The sequence below is a fragment of the Neophocaena asiaeorientalis genome, unplaced genomic scaffold (assembly GCF_003031525.2).
Source record: "Neophocaena asiaeorientalis asiaeorientalis breed wild unplaced genomic scaffold, Neophocaena_asiaeorientalis_V1.1 scaffold327, whole genome shotgun sequence".
NCBI lineage: Eukaryota > Metazoa > Chordata > Mammalia > Artiodactyla > Phocoenidae > Neophocaena > Neophocaena asiaeorientalis.
This window is the reverse complement of record NW_020174560.1, coordinates 6,681,728-6,707,594: the sequence shown is the minus strand read 5'-3', so window position 1 is coordinate 6,707,594 and position 25,867 is coordinate 6,681,728. Positions and strand designations below refer to the sequence as shown.

Genomic DNA, 25,867 nt, shown 5'->3' with positions numbered 1-25,867 from the left:
CCGGGAAGATCCCACGTGCCGCGGAGCAACTAAGCCCGTGTGCCACAACTACTGAGCCTGTGCTCTAGAGCCCACGAGCCACAACTACTGAGCCCACGTGCCACAACTACTGAAGCCTGCATGCCTAGAGCCTAGTGCTCCGCCACAAGAGAAGCCACCACAATGAGAAGCCCGTGCACCACAACCAAGAGTAGCCCCCGCTCACTGCAACTAGAGAAAGCCTGCGCTCAGCAACAAAGACCCAACACAGCCATAAGTAAATAAATAAGTAAATTTATATTAAAAAAAAAAGGTCTGATATTTAGGGAGCTTATATAACTGGGAAAAAATGCATATTTATGATTATGCTTGGAGATGTTGACTTCTACACAGTAATAGAACACGAAAGCAGGCAATCAATAAGTAAGGATGTTGAAGATCCAAATAACACTATCAATTAAATTAAATTGACACTGGTAAGACACACCAGGTGTTCAAGTGTACATTGAACAGTTACCAAGATATATCATTCTGAGACATAAAACTAATTTCTTGTCGTAATGGAATTAAACTAGAAATCAATATATGAATGATACCTGGAAGATACCCAAACATTTGGAAACTAAAAAACATATCTTCCTGACACAGTAATCTAAGCTTCAACCTTAAGAAACTTGAAAAAAGAAAGAGGAAATATAACTCAAGCAAGTAAAATGAAGGATATAGTAGTAGAAGGTCATTATAGCAAAAGGAGGAAGATAAGAGAAATCAGTGAAATGGAAAAGAGAAAACCAATGACACCAAAATGGTTTCTTTGAAAAGATCTAGCTAGACTGCCAAGAAAAGAAGAGAAAGGACACAAATTTTCGGTATCGTGAATGAAAAAGTGTGCTAAAGACCCTACAGACGGTATGCTTGAGTTATAGAGAGTAATTACTCCAAGAAGAAAAATTACATGTTACATTTTAAATTAACAAAATTTAAATTAAAGAGAAATTAAATTATTATAAATATCTAAAAATCTTCACGCACACACACACAAAGGCCCAAATAGTTTTACTGGCAAATTCTACTGGAAATTTATTTAAGTATTTCTTCTAGAAAATAAAAGGAACATTCTGCAACAAGACCAGCTTTACCCTGATACCAGAAATAGACGAACAGATTATTAGAGAAGAAAACTACAAATCAATATCCCTCAGGAACACAGTCACGAAAATCAACAAAATTTTAGCTAATTCAGTGCAGCAGCATATAATAAAGGATTTTGACCAAGTGGAGTTTATCCCAGGAATGCAAGATTGTTCCACACTTGATAACTTTTCATTATTAAAATTTACCATATTAATTGACCAAAGAAGAAAAACGAGGTAATCATCTCATAGGTGCAGAAAAGCACTAGAAAAATTTGACATCTGTTTATTATTTAAAACTCTCAACAAATTACAAGTAGAAAGGAATGTCCTTAACTTGATACAGGGCATTTACAAAAAATCTACAGCTGGCATCGTACTTAAAGATTGAATACTTTCTCCTAAAATATGAAACGAGGCATGAATATTGCTTCTCACCATTCCTGTTTACCTCAGCAAATGTAGTAAGTCAAGGAAAAGAAAAAAAAGGCGTGCGGTTTGGAAAGGAAAAAAATCAAACTATGTCTATTCACATATTATATGTTTGGAAAGAAAATTCCATGTAATCTACATAAAAACTCCTAGAATTGGCAGACTATATAGGTATGCACACATGTATATATAAATGTCAATTATATCTCTATATACTAACAAGGAAAAATTGATAATTGAAATAGAGTACCATTTATAGTAACTCTAAGAAAATATATTTATCATCAATGTGCTGAACAAGAAAAAAGAAGTCAGAGAACACACATATCAAGAAAATGAGGTGTTGGGGCTTCCCTGGTGGTGCAGTGGTTAAGAATCCGCCTGCCAGTGCAGGGGACATGGGTTCGAGTCCTGGTCTGGGAAGATCCCACATGCCATGGAGCAAAGAAGCCCGTGCACCACAACTACTGAGCCTGCATTCTAGAGCCTGCGAGCCACAACTACTGAACCCACATGCCACAACTACTGAAGCTTACATGTCTAAAGCCCGTGCTCTGTAACAAGAGAAGCCACTGCAATGAGAAGCCTGCATACCTCAAAGAAGAGTGGCTCCTGCTTGCCACAACTAGAGAAAGCCCATGAACAGCAATGAAGACCCAACACAGCCAAAAATAAATAAATAAATTTTTTAAAAATTAAAGAAATATGAAGTGTTCATAGATCAGAAGAATCAATATTGTTAAGATGTCCATTATCACCATTGTAGATATCAAAAAGCTAAATCGGTGTTTGGAAAGGCAAAGGAATTGGAATAGCTAAAACAATCTTGAAAAAGGTCAGAAAACGAGGACTTGCTTTACTTGATTTCAAAGTTTCCCTCAAAGTTACCGTAAAATAAGAAAGTGTGGTATTAATGAAAGTATAGACATAGAAATCAATGGAACAGAATAGAACTTCCGGAAAAAGAACTACACAAATATAGCCAGTTGATCTTTGGCATGTTGACAGTGGATTTAGAGTAGATTAAACATTTAATGGATAAAGAATAGTCTCTTCAAGTAATCCTGCTGAAACAATTGGACATTATTTGCAAAAAAATTTAATTTGTCTTATACCTCACACTTTATACAAAAATTAACGCAAAATGGATGATAGACCTAAAGGTTAAATACAAAACTGAGAAATTGGACAGGAAAACAAAATTTTTGTGACCTTGTGTTGGGCACAGAATTCTTAGCTATGACATCTCATCAAAATTTGCTTTGTGAAAGACACTGTTGGGGATTTAGGTAAATATTATGCTAGAGTAGAAACAAGTTTTAAACTGGTGAATTGAGTAGGATATTACTAGTTGTAGTAGTAGATAAATTGGAACTTATAATTCAGGTTTTGAGAAATGGAAAAAGTGGAAGTGGGTTTAATTCCATGGAGGAAAGTCTTTTGCATTCTTTGTTATCAGATTTGCTATCTGAAAATGCTTGTGAACTCTGTAAATTCAGGCATTTAAACTTTTCTCTGCCAGTTGTATGAGAACATCACAAAACCTGGATATGTAGTATGTCACTATGCTTGTATACTGATGTGGTGTTAGGTTTTGTATTCCCGTAGGAAAAAGATCCTGCGTTTTAATTTTTTTATTTTGGGAAGTTTCTTATATATTTGGTCATTTTTTCCCCTTTGGTAATATTTTAAATCATGATTAATGCTTTGTGAAAAAACTTCATCCACATACATAATGGTTTATATTTTTACCCTTTTTTGGTGTGTCCTTTAGGAATGCTTCTAGTCACGACAGATACCCTTGGCCATGACTTCCATGTCTTCCAAATTTTGACTCATCCTTGGTCCTCATCACAAAGTGCTGTCCATCATCTGTATACTCTTCACAGGGGAGAAACTGAAGCCAAAGTAAGTTGTATATTTTTCAGAAGATGTTTTCTTTGTGTAATATGACATCTGTTCCAGCTGGTTATTTGTATCATATTGGAGCTTAACGTTAATGTTAGTGAGGTCATATTGTTCTTTGGACTGGGTCAGATAATTAAGAGTTTTTAATCCTTTTTTGATCCAGTAAATATATAAGCAGTAGGTAAACAATTCAATGAATGTTGATAAGACAGAAGTTCCATTTTTCCTTCTCCCCCTACCGTAATACCATTTCTAGCCTCAGAGGAAACGCTGTCATCCATATGATAGCCATCTCTCCAGACCTTCTCCTAGGCATTTTGATTCTATACATGCATACATACACACACACATACATGTAAATACATACATATTCACATATACCAGAAAATAATCGAGTTTTATAATGTATATAACTTATATGCATAGTATTCAGTGGTATGCTGGAGCCAGCTCACAGTTGCTAGTGAGAATCAGTTATGCACATCTAGCCCCAATTCTGGATGTAGTGACATTATATTAGTAGATTGAAATCATCCACGTTAGGAGTGGTTATGCAATGGAAATCAGCAACACTAAAAATCAGGGCTATTTTTTCTTTAGGGAGCCAGTTTTTAACATTTACCAGCACATCACTGCTCACATATGCATGCGCGTGCATGCACACACACATGCATACACACACATCCATATATATAATTTAATGAGCATTTGAATTAAGTACCATGCCGAGTGTATTACATGTATTTAATACTCTTAGTATCACTTGGTAGATACTGAGATGTTTTTTAATAGCCTTAAATCCCAAATACTCTTTCACAGAGCCTGTGGGTATGCATATACCAGTACACTTCTGTATATAGTTTATTCTGAAAGATAGCTCATTGACCCAGCAACATTTATTGACTAGTCCATTCTTTCCCAGTAGTCTAAAATGTTGTTTTTCATGACTTTGCATTAAATTTTCTATAATAGAATGAAACATCTTTAATATATATAAACCCATGATTTATAATGATACTTAAAAATTAAAAACAAGGTATTGGACATTACTATATGTTGCTTGTTTGCAAACTCATTATTCTAAAAATTGATAATTAAAGAGAAAGTACCCTGCCTTTCTTGTATCAATTTAATAAGATGACCAAGTAGTTGATGAGGGAAGGTTTTTCCTTATTGAAGCATTTCAGAATAAAAGATGTTGGAAATTAGACTTATTTTGTTGGTCATTTTATAATATATACATTATGGTATGCACCTGAAACTAATGTCACTGTCAGTTGTACCTCAGTTTTTAAAAAAGGTAGAAATAGAAGAATCACTGTGTTGCTATTTCTAATGAAACAATGTACCTAAGCAACAAACATCTCTGTGGTTTTGGCTAATGAGTCTTAATGTTAGCAATGTGGAACCATCCTACCTATATCATATGCTTCCCAATATGATGTAATTAGGATGTATACAACATCATCTATGAAATTAAACCTGAATTTAATTCAGCCACTAGATACAATGAGCACTTCTTTAAAAAATTTTATTTATTTATTTATACAGCAGGTTCTTATTAGTTATCTATTTGATACATATTAGTGTATATATGTCAATCCCAATCTCCCAATTCATCCCACCACCACCCCATCCCGCTTTCTCCCCTTGGTGTCCATACGTTCATTCTCTACATCTGTGTCTCTATTTCTGCCTTGCAAACCGGCTAATTAATTTTGTTAATTAGCACATTCAACAAAATACATAGATAGAGGGACAAGTTAAATACCATGAGAGTGCAACTAGTGAAATATAAAATGTGGGATGTTCATTACAAAAACCAGGCTGTGTGGCAGGGCTTAGAAGTAATTTTAGAGAATAATATCTAAGTAGAAGGTGTGGACCTTGTTTGAATCCTGTTTCATACAAATCAAGTATGAAAATACATTTTTCATACAAATGGTGAGAGTTGAACATTTGGCTTAGTAGATACCATTAAGGAATTTAATGTCCTTATTTTTTTGTGATTCATACAAGAGTGTGGAATTTGCTTTAAAATAATCTAGACATAAGGGAGTGTTGGTTAGATAAAAGAACAAATACATGACAAGTAGGGATATGGTTATATTGATTACAAGAGTCTTAAAAGACATATCAATTTACCAACTAAATTCAATATGTGAACTTTGTTTAGAGCCTGATTTAAACAAGGTACAAAAAAGACATTCTTGAGACAGAGAAAATAGACCTTGAACTGGGAGTTACATGATTTTAACCAGTTTATTTTGCTGGGTCTGTAATTGTGTTACTTTTTTTTTTTTAAAGCCCTAATCTATTAGGCATATAACCTGAAGTCATGCTGAAGTAGTTATTGGTGAAACAATATGATATGATATCTCTAGTTTGCCTTTGAATATTCTGGTAAAACAAAACAAACTAAGAGATAGATTGAACACAATATGCAAAGCTGGGTGATGCTGATATTAGTGGTTCATTAAAGCAATCTCTGCACTTAGTGTATATCAGGAAATTCTTCTAGGGAATTCCCTGGCGGTCCAGTAGTTAGGACTCAGCACTTTCACCACGGGGGGATTGGGTTCGAACCCCGGTTGGGGAACTAAGATCCCATAAGTTGTGCAGCGTGGCCAAAAAACAAAAAAATTCCTCTAATAGAAAGTAAAAATAAATCAGTACCTTTTACCAACATTATGCTGTTTTACTTACTTTAGCAGATTTATTGTTCATTTTCAAAAACTTTCCCAGCTATTCTTTGGCATTTTCTCATTGAAATGCATTTTAGAGTAACCCTATTGAGTTATATAAAGAATATTTTGAAGTTTTTTATTTGGATTGCATTGAAATTACATTTTAATACAGTTAGAATTCACATCATTAAATGTAGAATTTTTGCATCCAATGTTATTTATTGCTGAGGTATCATAAACTATAGATTGTTTTGTATTAGATTTGTAATTTGTATCTTCCTGCTTTGCTAGACTCTACTGTAAGATCCAATACTTCTTCTGTAACATTTTCTTGGATTTTATAAGTAGAACATACTTTCTGACAATTATGGTAACTTTTGACTGTTTTCAATTTTATTTTTCTTGTTACATTAGGTCGGAACTCTAAAACAATGTATACCTATACAAGTGATAGTTGTAGTCTTTTCTTTGTTAATAATACCTCCTTTTTTTTACTTTCTTATTTTGCTGTACTGCTAGCTTCTGTTTTTACCCCAATACCATGATGTTTTTATTACTTTAGCTTTATAATATAGTTTGAAATCCAGAAACTTGATGCTTCCAACTTTGTTCTTCTTTGTCATGATCACTTTTGTTATTTGGGGTCTTTGGTAGTTCCTACAAATTTTAGGATTTTTTGTTCTAGTTCTGTGAAAAATGCCATTTGAATTTTGATAGAGATTGCATTGGATCTGTAGATTGCTTTGGGTAGTATGGACATTTTAACAGTATTCTTCTAATTCATGAGCATGGATTATTTTTTCATTTTTTTGTGTCTTCAGTTTGTTTCATCAATGTCTTATAGTTTGCAGTGTGCAGGTCTTTCACCTCATTGGTTAAATTTTCCTACGTATTTTATTCTTTTTGATGCAATTGTAAATGGGATTAATTTCTCTTTCTGATAGTTCGTTATTAGTGTGAAGAAACAGAACTGATTTTGTATCGCGTAGTTTTACTGAATTTGTTTATTAGTTTTATCAGTTTTTTGGTGTATTGTTTAGGGTTTTTGTATATATAAGATCATGTCATCTTCAAATAGAGACAGTTTTATTTCTTCCATTCCAGTTTGAATGCCTTTTATTTGTTTGTTTTTTTCTTGCCTAAGCGCTCTGGCTACTACTTCCAGTACTGTGTTTAATAAAAGAATCACAAATGGACACCCTTGTCTTGCTCCACATCTTAAAGCAAAAGCTTTCAGCTTTTCACCATTGAGTATGATGTTAGATGTGGGCTTGTCATATATGGCCTTTATTATGTTGAGGTACATTCTCTCTATACCCACGTTATTGAGTTTTTATTATGAATGGATGTTGAATTGTGTCAAATGTTTTTTCTGCATCTATTGGGATGATCATATTTCATTTTGTTAGTGTGGTGTGTGTCTCAGCACCTAGATGCAGACTGATAGGAAGCTGGCAGTGGTCTTTAAAGTATGCAAATGTACTTCTTTCAGGGGAAGATTGGGAGAAGGACATTTTAGTCTGCTGCCTCTATGCTGTGCCCTGGGCGGATAGTGGGTTAAGGGAAGCCAGTTAAAACTATGTAAATATCCCATTCCTCATCAAGCTTTGTATTACTTCTTTTATTTACATATATCATTTGATTGAATAGATTCTTTATTAAATGAGTTATAGTCATTCAATAATTATTTTAATACTCAAAATATCCCAGATTTGACCAGTTGGAGCCTATTAGCTTGACATCTATGTACTTTTGACCTATCTCCATTATTCTTTGACATTGTCCTTAACTTTCTGGTACAATGAACTTGCTTACTCTTATTTAGTAATCATTTGTTTTTGTTTCTTTTGCATGGAAGTTTTTAATTAGGTGAGCATTTTAGGTAAAGATTTACTATTTCTACATGCTGCTGGGCACATTTTATTTCTTTTAAAAAATTTGTTTTTCTTTGAAATATGGTTGATGTACAATATTATATGTTACAATACAGTGATTCACAATTTTTGAACGTTATGTTCCATTTATAGTTACTAAAAATACTGGGTATATTCCCTGTGTTGTACAATACAGGGCACATTTTATTTCTTAACTCTGGTTTTTTAATCCCTGTCCTGCCCTCCCTACTTACTGATATGCTGTACCTCAGCTACAATCTACTAGAATTATTTTAAGCACCCACACCTTTTAAAAAAATTTTACACCTATTTTTGATACCTCTTTTGCATTAGAATTATTTGTCACTTAATTTACCTTTATATCCAACCGGAAATAGAGATCTTGCTTAAGCTTCTTGGTGTCTCTCATCTGTAGAACAGTGCCCTGCACACGGACAAATGTTTGTAGGTAATCATGTTTGCTAGTGACAATGCTATTCCTGTTTAACAGGTAGGAAAACCAAATAGACATTATTAAAATTATGTTGTCCTATTTCACACCCTGTAATTTAGGAGACTGGAAATTTTAAACATCAAACATCAAGATCTAAGGAAACTCAATTAATGACCATAAAATTAATTTTTATAAACTTCTACTGAAAGTAATTTTGAAATGATATATAAAATTTAACACCAATGTTGAAATCTGTATGGCAAGTGATCTGTCTTTGAGTATTTTAAAATCATGTCCTCCTGGAATCTTCCAAGGATTCTGAGGGCACTTTCATCAGGCAAGAAAAAAAATCAAATATGTGGATCTAATTATGTTGAATTAACTTGTTTTGTGATCTGTGACTTGGGATATCCTCTGCATCTGACAGTAATTTTCCTCATAAAGTACATATGCAGTTAGAAAAATATTCTTAGTTTTCATCAATGAAGTTGTATATAGTAAGACCTTACAATATTTTAAAAATATACTTCTGTAAAGTCTTACTGAAGCAGACACAAGTAGTTTTTGTACTTAACATGTTAATTTTGATAAATGGTAAACTTGCTTTTGAAACCTCTGCATACGTGTTACTTTTACTTTATCAGAGCAGTCCTGCAAAATGGTATGATTAGTATGTTTAATACTCAAGGGGGAAAGTAGCTATTTAATATTATTAATTGATAGTAGCTGATGATCAGTTCAGGAAAAAAGAGTCCATGATGCAGGAAGGGGGAACCCAGATGGAGCCTAGTAGACTCCCTTTGTTGATGAGAGTCCAGGGAGACAAAGATCATCGAGTTCTCAGGACAGAGCACCAGAGAGATGAAAGCTGCAAAGAAAGAACCCCTGAGATCTGCAGAGAAATCTGCAGCCACAGGAAGGACGACATCATACTAGTAAGGAAGAAGTAAAATTATGTTTATTTAAAGATGACATGTAGAAAATCTAATGGATACCACAAAAAAAGTTAGAACTAATAAGTGATTTTAACAAGGCTTCAGGATACTACATACTAGGAAAAAATAATTGGTGATTTAAAAAAAATTAGTTAAAATTTTAAAATAGTGACTATTCCATGTGCAAGACTATATTCTAGAACTATAAAACATTGCTGAGAGTAAAGACCTGAATAAATAAAAGAGTTAAACCATATTCTTGGGCTGGAATACTTAATATTGTTAGAATATCATTTCTGTCCAAACTGATTTATATATTCATTGCAATCTCCATCAAAATCCCAGCAGGATTTAAAAAAAATTTTTTTGGACAGAAATTGACAAGCTAATTCTCAAATTCATATGGAAGTACATAGGACTTATACTGGGCAAAATAATATTGAAAAATAAAAACAAAGTTGGAGGGTTACCACTACCTGATAATAAGACTTATTAAAGCTAAATAACATTCAGGAACATTTCCATACATATGTACAATTGATTTTTGACAAAGGTGCAAAGTGGAGACAAGTTAGTCAACAATGGTAGTAATAGACTGGGTATTGATGTGCCAAAAAAAAAAAAAGTGAATCCATATCTCATCCCATATATAAAAATAAACTGAAACTGGATCACATTTAAATATAAAATCTACAATTATAAAGCTTTTAGAAGAAAACATAGGAGGAACCCTTTGGATTAGATACAAGTTGTCTGGTATCTACAACACATTTTAAGGAACTCTCAAAAAGTCAGTGAGTGGAGGAACTCGATCTTCCGTACAGTGCTGTTGGGAATGTACAATGGTGCTGCCACTCTGGAAAATAGTTTGGCAGTTTATGAAAATCTTAACATAAGCTTGCCATTCCATCCAGCAACCTCAGTTACAGGCAGTCCACAACATTAAATTCGCATTGTTCTGGACGATATACAGATTTACTCCACATTTCTTTCCTGTGGTTGTCATAGCAAATTACCTTAAAATAACAGAACAAAACCAAATTGCCTTAAAATAACAGAAATTTATTTTTTCACAGTCCTGGAAGGCAAAGGTCCAAAATCAAGGTGCTGGTGAGGCTGCACTCCCTCTAGAGTTCTAACAAAGAATCTGTTCTTTGCCTTTTCCAGCTTCTGGTGACCCTCAGCATTTCTTGCCTTATGGCTACGTCACTCCAGTATCTGCTTCTATGGTCTCATTTCCTCCTCCTCTTCTCTGTGTCTTTTCCTCCTTGTATCTTATAAGGGTACCTGTGATTCCTTTTAATGTCAACACTGATAATCCAGGATAACTTCTCCAGATCTAGAAATTAATCACATATTTTGTCATATAAGGTAATAGTCACTCTTGGGGTCTATAATGTACTGTATGTAGGTTCCAGGGATTAGGATCTGTCTGGATGTGTCTTTTTTAGAGCCACTCTTTACCTCACTACAGTCCACCCTCTGACCCTTCAAATTCAGGATTACTTCATGTGTAAAATGTATTTACTCCATACAAACATCCCTGAAGATCTCAACACATTACAACATCTCCTCTAACTCTAAAATTTCTTTAAAATATCATCAGCTCCAAAGTTCAGATCTCCTCATCAAAATCAGGTATGGTTGAGACTGCATATGATCCATCCTGGAGCAAAATTCCTCTCAATCTGTGTAGAAGGAGAGGATACAGAGAGAATGAGGCAGAAAAAAAAAAGAAGAAATAAAGATGGAAAACGTTCCAAATTTATTGAAAAAAAAAATTGAATATGACAAAACACAAGTTTAACAAAAATGTCATAGTAAACTTTCTGAAAACCAAAGCAGATCTTGAAAGTAGCCAGAGGAAAATAACACATTACATACAGAGAAATAACATTTGAACAAACTGTTGACTTCTCATCAGAAACTATGGAAGTCAGAAGGCAGTGGAATAACATGTTTACAGGACTGAGAGAAAAAAGTACTGGTAATCAAAAATTCTCCATCCAGCAAAAGTATCATTTAAGAATGAAGGAGTGAGCAATAAACCTTGCACATCCACACTAGAAATCATGCACAGGGAAATGATACCAGAGCAAACTTAGATATCTTGGAAGTAATGAAGTATGTGAGAAATGATCAATTTCTTATTAGAGAGCATTTTTTCTCTTTCTTTTAATTCATTTAAAATATGTAGGAATGTTAAAATTTAATGTTAAAATAATTTTTATATGTAAGAAATTTTAACATTTTCTCAGGTTTATATTGTATACATGTAATGCATATAGCTATAGCATAATGGACCATTGGTGCTTTGGTGGGAGCAAGGGACTATTTCAAGGTTCAGTGTGCTACACCTAAAAAGACAAAACTTCATATAAAATGGAATTCTAAAAAATGTTCAATTAATTCAAAAGTAGGCAGAAAGGGAGGAGCAGAGGCACAAGAAACAGAGGGGATAAACAGAAAACAACATTAAATGGTACATCAAAGTTGAATCATATAAATAATTATATTAAATTTTAATATATTCCAATCTAAAGAACTTCAAACTAAAGGAACAAGTTATCTATTAAAGATTTTCTCTGAATCTTTAATATGATGGTAGTGAAAGCATGTTAAAAGGTATGTCATGCAAATAATAAACATAAGAATATTAAAAATTTGACTATATTAATATCAAGTAAAATAGAGGTTAAGACAGAGACTGTTACCAGAGATATTTCATAATGTTCGAGTCAAATTATCAGGAGGATTTAAATGTCTATGCACCTAAAACTGAGTTTAATAACACTTTCTCAACATTTGGTAGAACAAATAAGGAAAAAAGGGCAAATATATGAGCAATCCTGTCAACTATATTGTCCTAATAGATAGTTCAGCAACTAACCCCAGCACCTGCAGTATATTTATGCTTTTAAATTATGACATCGTGTATACTTTGAGTGATATGAAACAATGGATAATAGATGGGGCAAAGATTTATAATTGATGGATTTAGATGGAAATCACTGTACAAGGCAGGGCAAAAAGCAGGCCTGATCAGTGGCTTGATTCCAGTCATTCTCATCAGTGCGTGGATTCTTACCTTGGGCATTAGTGACCCAGATTCTTCAGTTACCAGCCATGATTTGCTTGCACAGCTCATGGCCCTAAAACAGGGACATCTGCAATCTGCCAGTATGTAGTCTACTTCATGGCAAACAGACCATTGGCAAGGCCATCGGCAGATGACAAGTTTCGGTATAAATATAACAGTTCTAGTCCTTTGGAGTATTTGTCTAAAGCAGGAGTTTTCTTTAAAAGGCCAGATTGTAAGATAACTCTGCATTCTACATGTATTACCTCTGTCATTGTAGTGCAGAAACATCCATAGATAATACATAAATGAATGGGCATGATTGGTCCACAGTTATAGTGACCCTTCAAAGTAGAGGTGACAGCTTTCCATTATCCTGCTGTGTTGACTGGTCCTTAGATTTGTCCATCCACAGTTTTTGTTGGTGCTGTGCAGCTGCCCTGGGCCAGCGGACATCATTACTTTTTATTTTAGCCAAACCATCAATCAGGCATTTAAAGGAAACTCTGCGATTCAGGGGCTTATAGAACCAGTGGCATTGCTTCAGGCAGTAGAGTGGGTGATAAAGTAGTGGTAAAAACAAGGTGCTCCTAGGGCCATTATGGAACATATTCTGGAACATACCATTCCCACTTGACTAGCAAGCCCTGTCGGGCCCTTCCCACCGTGCTCATCATCAGATTTGAGTTGACTCATCCAGTGTGGGTCTGGAAAATCACAAAGCCTCCGTGGGTCAGTTCAGTTACAAGAACCTGGTAGCAGGTTAGTAGCTGCCAACTAAAAAAAGGGAGCGTACTTGGTTGCTGGATCAGGCAGGTGGCGATGTTGTACTGGGATAACACCGCTGTGTACTTCAGCAGCCATTAAGTCTCTACCTCAACTTTTTCCTACTGGGATTCTGTTGTTTCTATTACATAACATGGGAAGGAACTGGAAGCCTAGTAGGTGAGCTGTTGTGGGCTTGTCACATTGTCACCTCGATCTGCAGAGGATACCCCCTGACTTAAAAGCATGTAAGTACAATCAATTAAGCCATTAATACTAGTTATACATTTATCAACATAAACGACAACAATAGTATACCCGCAAGGTCATCTTAGCTCCTCTTCCCTACCGTGCACTGTGCTTACGCTTCGTTCCAGGGTATTTTTCCTCCTACGAGGGCATGGGCTGTTTCCCCCTACACAAGAACATGGACAAATGTGTTTAAGGTGCACATGCCAGTTTTTCCAGTGATGGCTGCCAGGGGATCTCATTATCCCCTGTCCTGGTGGCAGGGGAGGCTAGTCTGTAGATGCTATGGGGGCAGCCAGGAGCGTTAGCCGTTTTTCCTCACTTGGTCAAGTGTTGGTGCCAGTTATTTCCCGATGAGCAGTGGTGCTGCTCACCGGCTTCCGGCGAGTGTCCAGGCATCACAGCCCCTTTCTGCCCCCACTGCCACGGTTCACACTGCACTCCTTGGCATTTTGGGCCATCCCTCATCCTTGTCTCCACTCAAGTTCAGGCTGCAGCAGGAGCCGGCTGCACTAGCACTGCTGGCTCTGTGGTGTTTACAAAGTGTCACATTTGCTTTTTTTTGTTTGTTTAGATTTTTATTGAAATAATCATAGGTTCATAGGCACTTGTAAGAAATTGTACTTTTAGATTTTTATTGAAATAATCATAGGTTCATAGGCACTTGTAAGAAATTGTACTAAGAGATCCCATGTACACTTTACCCAGTTTATCCCAATGGTAACATTTTGAAAAACTAGAGTATATGACAACCAGCATATTGACATGGGCGCAATGCACTGATTTTTTCAGATTTTACCAGATGTGTTTGTGTGTGTGTGTTTGTGTGTGTGTGTGTGTTTAGGTGTATATAATTTAATCACGTGTCAGTTTGTGTATCCACCACTGCTGTCAAGATACTGGACAGTTCCCTCATGTTACCCTTTTATAAGTAACCTAACTTTTACAGTTTGTTTAAACATCCACCCAGACTATTTAGTTTGGGGATATTATGAGCATGTTACGTGAGCATAGTTTTCATTTCTCTGGCATAGATGCCCAAGAGTTCAGCATGCTGTTTATTTGATAGCTCATTTTCAAATTTCTAGCAACTAGAAGAGTGCAAAACATGTAATAGGGTTCCCATGAATACATTATTGGATAAATAAATGAATCTGAAGAATTGATATGGGGAGGGAGTAGACAGATGAGATAGAGGGTGTGTGTGGATTATCTGTCTTTACCACATCTCCATTCTAAGCATCTTATTCTCAAGCAAACTTATTGCCATTAACATAACCTCATCTGAAGGCTAGGACCTTGGCTAGTTAGTTTTTGTGATATGGGACTTGTCTTTACGGTTTTGATTGCCATTCTTACAGGCTTGTGAAAGAATAGTACTCTGGGATTTGAGACTTTTTATCCAAGTACTCTCTGCTTTCGGGTTTTCTTTCTTTTTAAAAGAGAGTTGGAAAGGGAATTAGTAATTGAATCATTAGGCATGTGTTTGCCTACAGAACCAAAAACAATGGTTTAAAAAAAAAACAACCCAGGGTTTATTTTTCTCACTTTACAAGAAGGCTGCTGCCAGTTTTGGCACAGTGTCTCAGTGACTTTTTTTGTTCTTTTTCTTGTGATCGCTTTATAATTGCCACTCCAGTGGGCATCATTTCTGAATTCAAAGCAGTAAGGTGAATTCAAAGCAGTAAGGTGAATTCAAGGAGTAAGGACAGCTTCAGTGATGTTAATTCCTTTTGTCAAGAAAGTGGATACTTTTCAACACCTGCTGTAAGAGAGGCTTTGGGAAGCACATAGGAAGTGTCTGTAGTGGTGGCAGGTGAGGGAGTGAAGGTTGGAGGTTGGGTGTTCTATTTGCCATCCACTAGTTACATCTATACAACCATAAATCAAGGTATAGAACATTTTCATTATCTCAGAAAGTTTCCTCCTGCCCTTTTCAGTCAGTCTTCTGCCCTACTCACACCCTAGGAAATCATTGCCATTACTTCATTTTTAAAAAAGAGTATCTTTTATGTAATTTCTAAGGTTTGGTGTGGGGCTGGGGGACTGCTATTTCTGGTTAAGTTTATTTTTTTTTCTAGCTCCATATTACAGACTTCAGGCCAGTATCAGAGTCATTATCTGAGTTCTAAAACTGCGGATTTCTTGGTCACGTCTCCCCCAAGACCTCCCAACACCTCCTGAATTGTAATTCTGAAGGTGGGACCAAAGGATCTGTATTTCCTACAAAAAATCTAGGTGCTTCTTAGTCTACTAAAAGTTAGAGAATCTCTGCTTTAGATTTTAGGATGTTAAAATAACAATGAATTTTAAAATTGCTATTATTAGTTAATTGGGATTGGGGGGTAAATTTGCGGCATAAATTTGGAGCCTTGTGCGATGCTCATTTCTGTATCTTAGATGCTTAAATGTAGTAACACTTAATTCTAGTGCTCAATTACTCTTGTTTTATATGTAATTTGAATTCAGCCTGTTCTGTGAATGAAATATACACTCGAGGTTTTTCTTTTTTTTGGTTGTTTGTTTTGATAAAATGTTGGACGTAATTATTCCATATATGTCTGCTATATTAGATTTTGGTTGCCCCAAATATTGTTTGGATGAGTAAATCAATGAAATTGATTTAGATTGCTGAAAAAAATACTTGTATAAACTAGAATTACTGGCATATAGCTGCAGTATGTTTTAAGGAACAAATACTTCAGCTTTCTACAGGCCTAATTGGTTCTCATAGCCAAATTTTACATCATTACAATAAGAAGCAAGTGTGAGATGTTATAAATATGCCAAATAATACGTTTAAAGAGCAATAAATTATATAACCGAATACAAATTTGCAAAACATTTAATTAAGCACTCTGTATTTCTTATTTATATCTCATTAGTTAAGAATTCTGACATTTGCTTATTTAAAAGCTCCAAATTGATAATAATGAGTGTCCTAATGAGGGTTCCCAGTCTTTCTTATTTTTAATAATGTATGAAAAACCACCCAACTTGTTTGATAACAGGAACAGTTGTATCATTTTGCATTTTGTGGATAGGCAACTTGTTATCCTTTGTAATGTTATTTAAAGGATTAAACTTTCTCTAGTTTCTTGACAGCTGATGTCTTTAGCAACTCTTCTCTGCTTGTTTATGTATCCTGATGTGTCTTTAAGGTCACAGAGCAGAATCACTTCTCTAATAGCAGTTTTCTAAGTAAGCTTTTAGGTGGAATTCTGTCTTCTTGCCTTGATACTGTTTGTTAGTATCACCTCATATCAGAAGTATTCTTAAAATGAAATTAGGAAACTTCTTTTCATTGACAGACCAGGAAGTCATCTTGATTATAAGTGTTTTGGAAAAAGGTTTTAGATAACATGGTTTAGTTCCGCTGTGGATGGAACATAAGTTACTCAGTAAGCCTAAAGATAGTTTTCTTTAGATGTTTGATTCTGGCTTATGTTAATGCATTTGATACTATAATATTAAATTTGTCTGGTACTGTGTTTCTTTTCTCTTGCTTCTGCTGTTTAACCTTTTCTTTGTCCTGCCCCTTCCTTTTCTCCTGCTTTTCTGTAAGTCGTTTAGCTGAAAGTTAGTGTAAGTGAAGTAGAGAGGTAAAGCACTTGAGGAATGACTTTTTGTTCGTAATTCTAGAATTGCTGAGAGTTAAATTTCTCAGTGTAAAGAATCAGGAGATTCTTTAATTATAACATTAATGTGTCATTTGGATGTGTCACAGTAATTGAAATGGGCAGGCATGGGGCTCAGTTTGGGGTTTATCCATGTATTGATAATTTTGGTCTGTCAGTTGTCTAGCAATGAAATATCCTGTTTTGATGTAAGACTAAAATTTCTTTTTTATTTCAAAGATTCCAGGCTCTTGTACTTTGATGAATACTTATAGCTTTTGCTTGTAGAATATTTCTGAAGTATTAGTCAAGATTTTCAGCAGAATTTAGGCTTATTTGAAGATTTAATACACTGAAAATCGGCTTCTTTGCTTGAGGAGTTTTACTCACAAGTTTTAAATCCTACTCACAAATATCTTATCTTTATTTTACTATACTTTTTTGTCTGGGTTATTTCTTTATTTTTATTTATTTTTTTTGCGGCACGCTGGCCTCTCACTGTTGTGGCCTCTCCCGTTGCGGAGCACAGGCTCCGGACGCGCAGGCTCAGTGGCCATGGCTCACAGGCCCAGCTGCTCCGTGGCATGTGGGATCTTCCCGGACCGGGGCACGAACCCGTGTCCCCTGCATCAGACTCTCAACCACTGCGCCACGAGGGAAGCCCTGGGTTATTTTTTTTAAAGCACGGTTTGACATTTGTTTTACGTGATGAAAAATTATTTTAGTTTATCATTTAGTTAACATAGAAATCTTTCTTAAGTATCTGTGATTTGCCTTTTTTTAAAAAGGCTTGGTTAGAACAATATGGAATTTTTCTTAGCTGTCTTTTTTTTTTTTTTTTTGCGGTACGCGGGCCTCTCACTGCTGTGGCCTCTCCCGTTGCGGCGCACAGGCTCCGGACGCGCAGACTCAGCGGCCATGGCTCACGGGCCTAGTCGCTCCGCGGCATGTGGGATCTTCCCAGACTGGGACGCGAACCCGTGTCCTCTGCATCGGCAGACGGGCTCTCAACCACTGCGCCACCAGGGAAGCCCTACAGAGACATTTTTGTTCAAGTTGTCATCATTAGATTGATATCAAGGTGAAAGTAATAAATTCAGTTTGCTAATTTGAAAATACTGGGACTTCTGTATTTCAGTACCTGATAAATGTCATACAATGTAGTGACTAACTTTACCTAGATCAAGTTTGTGGCCAGTCAGTTTTTCTGTAAAATTTTTTTCTACAAACATAGCTGCATTCATTGATTTACATATATTTTCTATGGCTACTTTGTCACTGGAAGGGCAGGGAAATAGCTGAGCGAGACCGTATGGCCCGTAGTGTTTGCCAACCACTGCAAATACATAAGTTTTTTTTTCATTGTTATCAGAGTGTTTTTTTTAATTGAATAAGTTTGACATGTAACATTGTGTAAACTTAAGAGGTACAGCTTGTTACTTTGATACATTTATACATTGCAATGTGATTGCCATTGTACCCATATTTATCACATTATATAACTGTACAATATTATTGTCTGTATCAGTATACTGTGCATTAGATCTTTATGGCTTATTTACTACTCATTATAAGTTTGTACTCTTAAACACTATCAGTCTTATCCCCGCCTCACATCCCCTGGTAACCACCATTTTACTCTGTTTTTTACAGGTTTGCTTTTCTTAGATTTCACATATAAGTGATACTGTAAAGTTATTTCTCTGTCTGACTTACCACGTTTAGCATTATGTGTTCAAGGTCCATCCATGCTGTCACAGTTAGGAGGATATCCATTTTTCTCATGGCTGAAATATTCTGTTGTATATATATACATGCCACATCTTTTTTCTCCATTCATCTGTTGATGGACACTTGGATTGTCATTTGGGTGTTTTGAGACATTTTCTCTTCCCACCTCTCTTTAGGGTCCTATATCTGTTCTTCCCACCTCTCTTTAGGGTCCTATATCTGTGTCTGTTGAAGAAACTTCTACTTAACTTTCCTTCAGTTACCCTCATCTCCACTGCAAATCCATTCCCCTGCATTCACTCCCACAATCATCCTTCCAGAATTGAAATCTTTACTCCTTATTTTATTTCTTAAATAAAATCCAGATACCTCTTGTGCTGGCTTTTGCTCACTCTCATGTTGTTTCTGACCTACTGAACTACTTGCTCATCATTTCCATCTTATGTCTATATCAAAAGTAGAATATCTGCATATATCTAAATTAGAATGTCCATCGCTCCTTTCTTTATAAATATATCCTACTTCAAAACTCAGTTCCAGAACCCAGAGTTATTCAGATCATGTGTTTTTGGTGCCACTCCTAACCTTCTACCTTCTTGAACATCTCCTTTTCACCTCTCAGAAGCAGATTTCATATTTTCCTTCCTTTTTGTTACCACTGTGCCTCAAATGTAAAATAGTTATTTCATTTTTATATGTTATATTTTTGCAAATTTCTTATGTCTTTTCTTCCTGGTAGGCTGTGAGCCCAAGGATGATTTCTTATCCACCTCTTTGTTCCTAGTGTTTATTAGCAGGGTATCCAGTGAGTATTCGTTGAGTGAATGATTGGATTAATAACTTCACCTGCTTTGTATAATGTATGTTTTAATTTTTACTCTTCTATGATTTTTTGGAAGGTAAATTTCTTTAAATAAATGAACATTATCCATATATCTTTTTTTTTTTTTTAAATGTAGCTCTATAGGGTGAAACCACCTAGGTCCTATTTTCTGACTTGGCACTGTATACAGCAAGGGACAGAATTCCCTCTTGTAAATCTTATCAAATCCCTTATGTGGCGTTTTGATCAGTATTCACCATGAATCTAATCTTTAGAAGAAACATTTTGAAAATATAATCTGGTGTTAGGTAAATTTGGTAACCAGGCAGGCATTTCCTTTTTTAAAATCATTAATTAATTAATTATATTATTTATTATTATTATTCAGTTAGTTAGTTTTGGCTGCTTTGGGTCTTTTTTGGCAGATTCTTAACCACTGCGCCACCAGGGAAGTCCCCAGGCAGGCATTTCTGTTCATATTTAGAAATATGTTTGTGATATTCTTAGGTAAATCCAAATAGTTTCAATCTTTTTTTTGTTTTTCCTTGTTTCATTTCTAGGTACAAGACATATGCTTCAGCCATGACTGTCGCTGGGTTGTGGTCAGTACACTCCGGGGGACTTCCCACGTTTTCCCAATCAACCCTTATGGTGGCCAGCCTTGTGTTCGAACACATATGTCACCACGAGTGGTAAATCGTATGAGCCGTTTCCAGAAGAGTGCTGGGCTGGAAGAGATTGAACAGGAACTGACGTCTAAGCAAGGAGGTCGCTGTAGCCCTGTTCCAGGTCTATCCAGCAGCCCTTCTGGATCTCCTCTGCACGGTAAACCCAGTTTTCTCTCTCTCCACTATTCCCAACAGTTCTTCTTCCCTTTATCTTTCATTTTTGAGATCTGGAATAAAATTAACCCATTTTTCTAATTCATTCATATGAAGATAAGATCTTGGGCTCATTTGGGGACCTTCTTTTTTTTTTTAATTTATTTATTTTGTTTATTTATTTTTGGCTGCGTTGGGTCTTCGTTGCTGTGCCTGGGCTTTCTCTAGTTGCGGCGAGTGGGGGCTTCTCTTCGTTGTGGTGCACAGGCTTCTCATCGCGGTGGCCTCTCTTGTTGCAGAGCACAGGCTCTAGGTGCGCGAGCTTCAGTAGTTTTGTTGTGCGGGCTCAGTAGCTGTGGCTCACGGGCTCTAGATCACAGGCTCAGTAGTTCTGGTGCACGGGCATAGTTGCTCCGCGGCATGTGGAATCTTCCCGGACCAGGGATCGAACCCATGTCTCGTGCATTGTCATTAACCACTGCGTCACCAGGGAAGCCCGGGAACATTCTTAATTTATTAAATCATTTAATAAATTGAAGTTAATATAGTAATGGTGACCATTACCATGCTACATTAACTCCCTAACTTTTTTTTTCAACTTTAAATTAAATATTTATTTGTGTGATTATGTTTTAAATATGTCTCTGCCACCAGGCTATTAGTTCTATTAAATGCCCATTCTGTATGAACAGAACTTATTACAGTGCCTTCCAGGCACAGAGTAAATGGAGATCTGTTGAATGAATGAACGGATGGATGGATGGATGGATGGATGGAGGAGTGCGTGAGTGAGCAAATATGGAAACAGCAGTCCCCAGGCTTCAACATTCCCGTTGTGCTGGGAATTCTGCCTTCTATTTTTTGATAAGTTCTCTCCTTCTTCCCCCAATGACTGCCCCCTTCCCCCACCCTAGCAGAGGCCACACCACTCTCCTTGGCCCCAGGGGAAGAACCAGATCTCTTCAGCTCACTTGCCACGCTCAGCTAACTCCCTAACTTTTTCAGTATATAAGAATTACTTGATGTCATATGATGTCATATGGAATATGATGTTCAAGACTATTTTCATAAATTTGGAGATCGGATCTCATATCTATAGATCTTTTCCAGAAAACTCTGGCTTTAACCAGAATCAGTGCTGTAGTTCATTAAGAAATATTTATTGTTGGAGAGGAATAATCTTGAGTCGTATGTATTTTAGAGCAGCATTTGCATTTTATTTTAAAATATTGGGTTGGCCCAGAAGTTTATTTGGGTTTTCGTAAGATGTTATGGAAAAACCCGAACGAACTTTTTGGCCAACCCAATACATCTTTGGGGGATTTCTAAAAAACCCACGTATTAGTCAGTATTTTATCTAGAGCAAATAGTTGTGTAACCATCACTCCAACCAATAAAGGAAACATTACTACATTACTACAACTCTTTTGTGCCCCTTTTCCATAAAAGCAAGCTGTGATTCTGACTTTTAGGGTAATCACTTCCTTACTTTTTAAAAAAGTGAACTGTTCACTTTTTTAAAAAAACAGAGTGTGTAGATATTCATATATTCAACTTCTTTAACATGTTTATGAGATTAATTCATGTATTTTTATGTAGGTTTAATTCATTTATTTCCATTGCTCTTACATATTCCATTGTACAAATATATTTTTACTTATTTATCCTTTCTCCTACTGTTGATGTATATTTGGATGGTTTCTGATGTGGAGCTATTATTTATAATGAAGAGATGAAAAGTTCTGTCCCTGTTTCTTAGTGCAGATGTGTGCTTATTTTTGTCTTTTTTTGTTTTTGTTTTTTAACATCTTTATTGGAGTATAATTGCTTTACAGTGGTGTGTTAGTTTCTGCTGTATAACAAAGTGAATCAGCTATACATCTACATATATCCCCATATCTCCTCCTTCTTGCGTCTCCCTCCCACCCTCCCTATCCCACCCCTCTAGGTGGTCACAAAGCCCCGAGCTGATCTCCCTGTGCTACGCGGCTGCTTCCCACTAGCTATTGGTTTTATATTTGGTAGTGTATATATGTCCATGCCACTCTCTCACTTTGTTTTATTTTTGAATTGAAGTGCTGGATAACAACGTATGTGAATCTTGGCCTTGATAATATCAGAATGGTTGTACCCGCCAGAATGAGAGAAGATATTCGTTGACATTAGATGACACTTTGTCTTTTGGAGCATTGCAGTTTCTCCTTGACAGATGACCAATTTAGATTTTTAAGTATAGGGAATTTTATAGAGCGAGATTATGGTTCCTACAGAAAGCAACCTTTATTCAATTGATTTGACATTCATATGACATAAAATTAACCATTTAGATGTTAACAATTCAGTGGGATTTATTACATCACAATATTATGCAACTACCACTTCTGTCTAGTTCCAAATATATTGTCTTCACCCCAGATGAAAACTGCATATTCTTTTTTTTTTTTTGGGCTGCACAGCATGGCCTGTGGGCTCTTAGTTCCCCAACCAGGGATCTAGTCCGTGTCCTCTGCATTGGAAGGGCGGAGTCTTAACTGCTGGACCGCCAGGGAAATCCCCCAAACTGCATATTCTTTAAGCAGTTCCTCCCCACCCCTCTGTCCCCAAGCCCCTAGCAACCACCAGTCTGCTTTCCATCTCAATCTATACCTGTTATGGGTATTTCATATAACTGCAGTCATAAAATATGTGACCTTTTGTTTCTGGCTTCTTTTGCATAGCATAATGTTTTAAAAGTATAGCCACATTGTAGTATGTGTCAGTACTTCATTACTTTTTATGGTTGAATAATATTCCATTATATGTATGTACCACAGTTTTTTATCCGTTCATCCACTGATGGATATTTGAGTTGTTTCCACCTTTTGATTTTGTGGATAGTGCTGTTATGAACATGTGTGTACAAGTACTTGTTTGAGTACATCTTTGCAGTTCTTCTGGCTATATCCCTAAGAAGTTAAAGAAGCTAAAATGCTTCTGCTTGAACACACATCCTTTTGTAATACCTAATCAATTCAACATATGTATTTTTTCTGGAAGGAAGTTTTAAGATAGACTGAAAAAATATATTGGTAAATAGAATCCTGGGGAGAAATTCTGCAACTCAAAACAGTTTGGGACCTTAGTTTTCTGCTTAGATGATATTTTGTGCTTTAGCCCTATTATAATTTTTTTAATATTTATTTTTATTTGTGTTTGGCTGCATTGACTCTTAGTTGCAGCATGCAGGATCTTTCATTGTGGTGCACAGGCTCCAGAGCACGTTGGCTCTGTAGTTGCTGTGTGCAGGCTTTCTAGTTGCGGCACACAGGCTGTCTAGTTGTGGCGCGCGGGCTCTCTAGTTGTGTCACATGGGCTTAGTTGCCCCCCAGCATGTGGGATCTTAGTTCCCCGACCAGGGATCAAACCCGCATCCCCTGCATTGGAAGACAGATTCTTAACTGTTGGACCACCAGGGAAGTCCCTAGCCCTATTATTTATTTAGAAGTATTTTTTTAATTAATTAATTTATTTGTTTTTGGCTGCGTTGGATCTTCGTTGCTGCTTGTGGGCTTTCTCTAGTTACGGCGAGCGGAGGCTGCTCCTTGTTGCAGTGCACAGGCTTCTCATTGCGGTGGCTTCTCTTGTTGCGGAGCATGGGTTCTAGGTGTACAGGCTTCAGTAGTTGTGGTACACGGGCTCAGTAGTTGTGGCTCGCGGGCTCTAGAGTGCAGGCTTAGTAGTTGTGGTGCATGGGCTTAGTTGCTCTGTGGCATGTGGGATCTTCCAAGACCAGGGATCAAACCCGTGTCCCCTGCATTGGTAGGTGGATTCTTGTTTTTCTTTCTTTTTTTCTTTTTGCAGTATGCGGGCCTCTCACTGTTGTGGCCTCTCCCGTTGTGGCCTCTCCCGTTGTGGAGCACAGGCTCCGGACGTGCAGGCCCAGCAGCCACGGCTCACGGGCCTAGCCACTCCGCGGCATGTGGGATCTTCCCAGACCGGGGCACGAACCCGTGTCCCCTGCATCGGCAGGCAGACTCTCAGCCACTGTGCCACCAGGGAAGCCCGGTAGGTGGATTCTTAACCACTGCGCCACCAGGGAGGTCCCTGGCCCTATTATTTTTATAAGAACAGTTATTATTCATGTATATTTAACTAGTGATCCATGATCTTTGAGGTTGAAATAAGTCCTGGGTGAAAACTGTCATTTAAAAAAGTATTGGGACTTCCCTGGTGGTCCAGCGGGTAAGACTCCACGCTGCCATTGCAGGGGGCCTGGGTTCGATCCCTGATTGGGGAACTAGATCCCGCATGCACGCTGTAACTAAGAGTCTGCATGCCGCGACAAAGATACCATGGCCGTAACATAGATGCCATGTGCAGCAACTAAGACCTGGTGCAGACAAAAGAAATAATAAATAAATAAATATTTTTTAAAATAAAAATCATAAAAAAGTATTTAAAATTTTTAAAAAAGTTTAGAAAGCTATGAGATATTCATGTTTTCAGCCATTTGCAAGAAATTTTACTTCAGAAATAATTACTTACCTTCTTAGGTGTGACTATTTTGTCATATAACTAAATGGTAGTATAGGTTCTTTGAGGGCCTTGCTTTTTGTGTTAAATATTTTTCTTAACTTGAATTTCACCATACAGTTTATGGAGCGAGATTTAGCGTGCACATTGGGCAGCTAGGTTGGCCAGAGAACCAGCTGTATTAGAAAAATTTGGAAGAATTTATAGTCTTTATACACCTTCAGAGAGCATTCTTTTGAGTTCCTTTTTTCTTCCTCTTCTTCCCTCTCTAATAAGCATACCACATACCAGGTTCTGTGCTAGGCTTTGGGCATACTGTGCACAGAAATTAAGGTCATCTCTGCCCTTGTCTAAGGGAACAAAACGGATGTTGAATGACTGAATGAATACCTTTCAATATATTTTTGCTGAAGGGTGCAAAGTGCCAGTCAGTTAAGGATTTGTCATTTGTAAAAGATCAAACAGTTGAAGAGTAATATTGTCAAAATATATTATTTTCTCTCAGCATTATTGTTTTCACAGCTTTCTTCATATTTTTCCATAAAGCTAAGAGAAGGCATCTCAGAGAGGAGATTATAGACAGTTTAGCAGTACTGCAGTTCTTAAATTCCCTTTTGAAAGCAAGGAATTTCAGGAGACGTTTTCCTCCTGATAACACATGCTAAATTTTTATTATGTTGGAATTTCACCCCCTTTTTCTGTAGTTTTTTCATTTTTAAAGTGCAGACTTTAGAGTGATGGTCATTTTTCTTTATGTTCTTTTTGTACCTTACATGTCAAAACAAAATGGGCATTGTTGTTGGTTAGTTCTAAAAATGATGTATTTACAGTTTGTGTGGATAAACAATCTGATGCTAGTCAAAAACAA

The 25,867-nt window shown here is 36.5% G+C and overlaps 1 protein-coding gene across 6 annotated transcripts in view; it reads left to right on the top strand.

Annotated features, from left to right (window-relative positions):
- BCAS3 (BCAS3 microtubule associated cell migration factor) overlaps window positions 1-25,867 on the top strand; it is a 575,284-nt gene that overhangs the window by 188,389 nt on the left and 361,028 nt on the right. For all 6 annotated transcript variants that reach the window (XM_024757571.1, XM_024757569.1, XM_024757570.1 and 3 more), the window contains exons 14-15: window positions 3,319-3,452; window positions 20,227-20,491. In XM_024757571.1, the coding sequence (XP_024613339.1) occupies window positions 3,319-3,452; window positions 20,227-20,491 (399 nt within the window). The remainder of the gene's footprint in view (window positions 1-3,318; window positions 3,453-20,226; window positions 20,492-25,867) is intronic.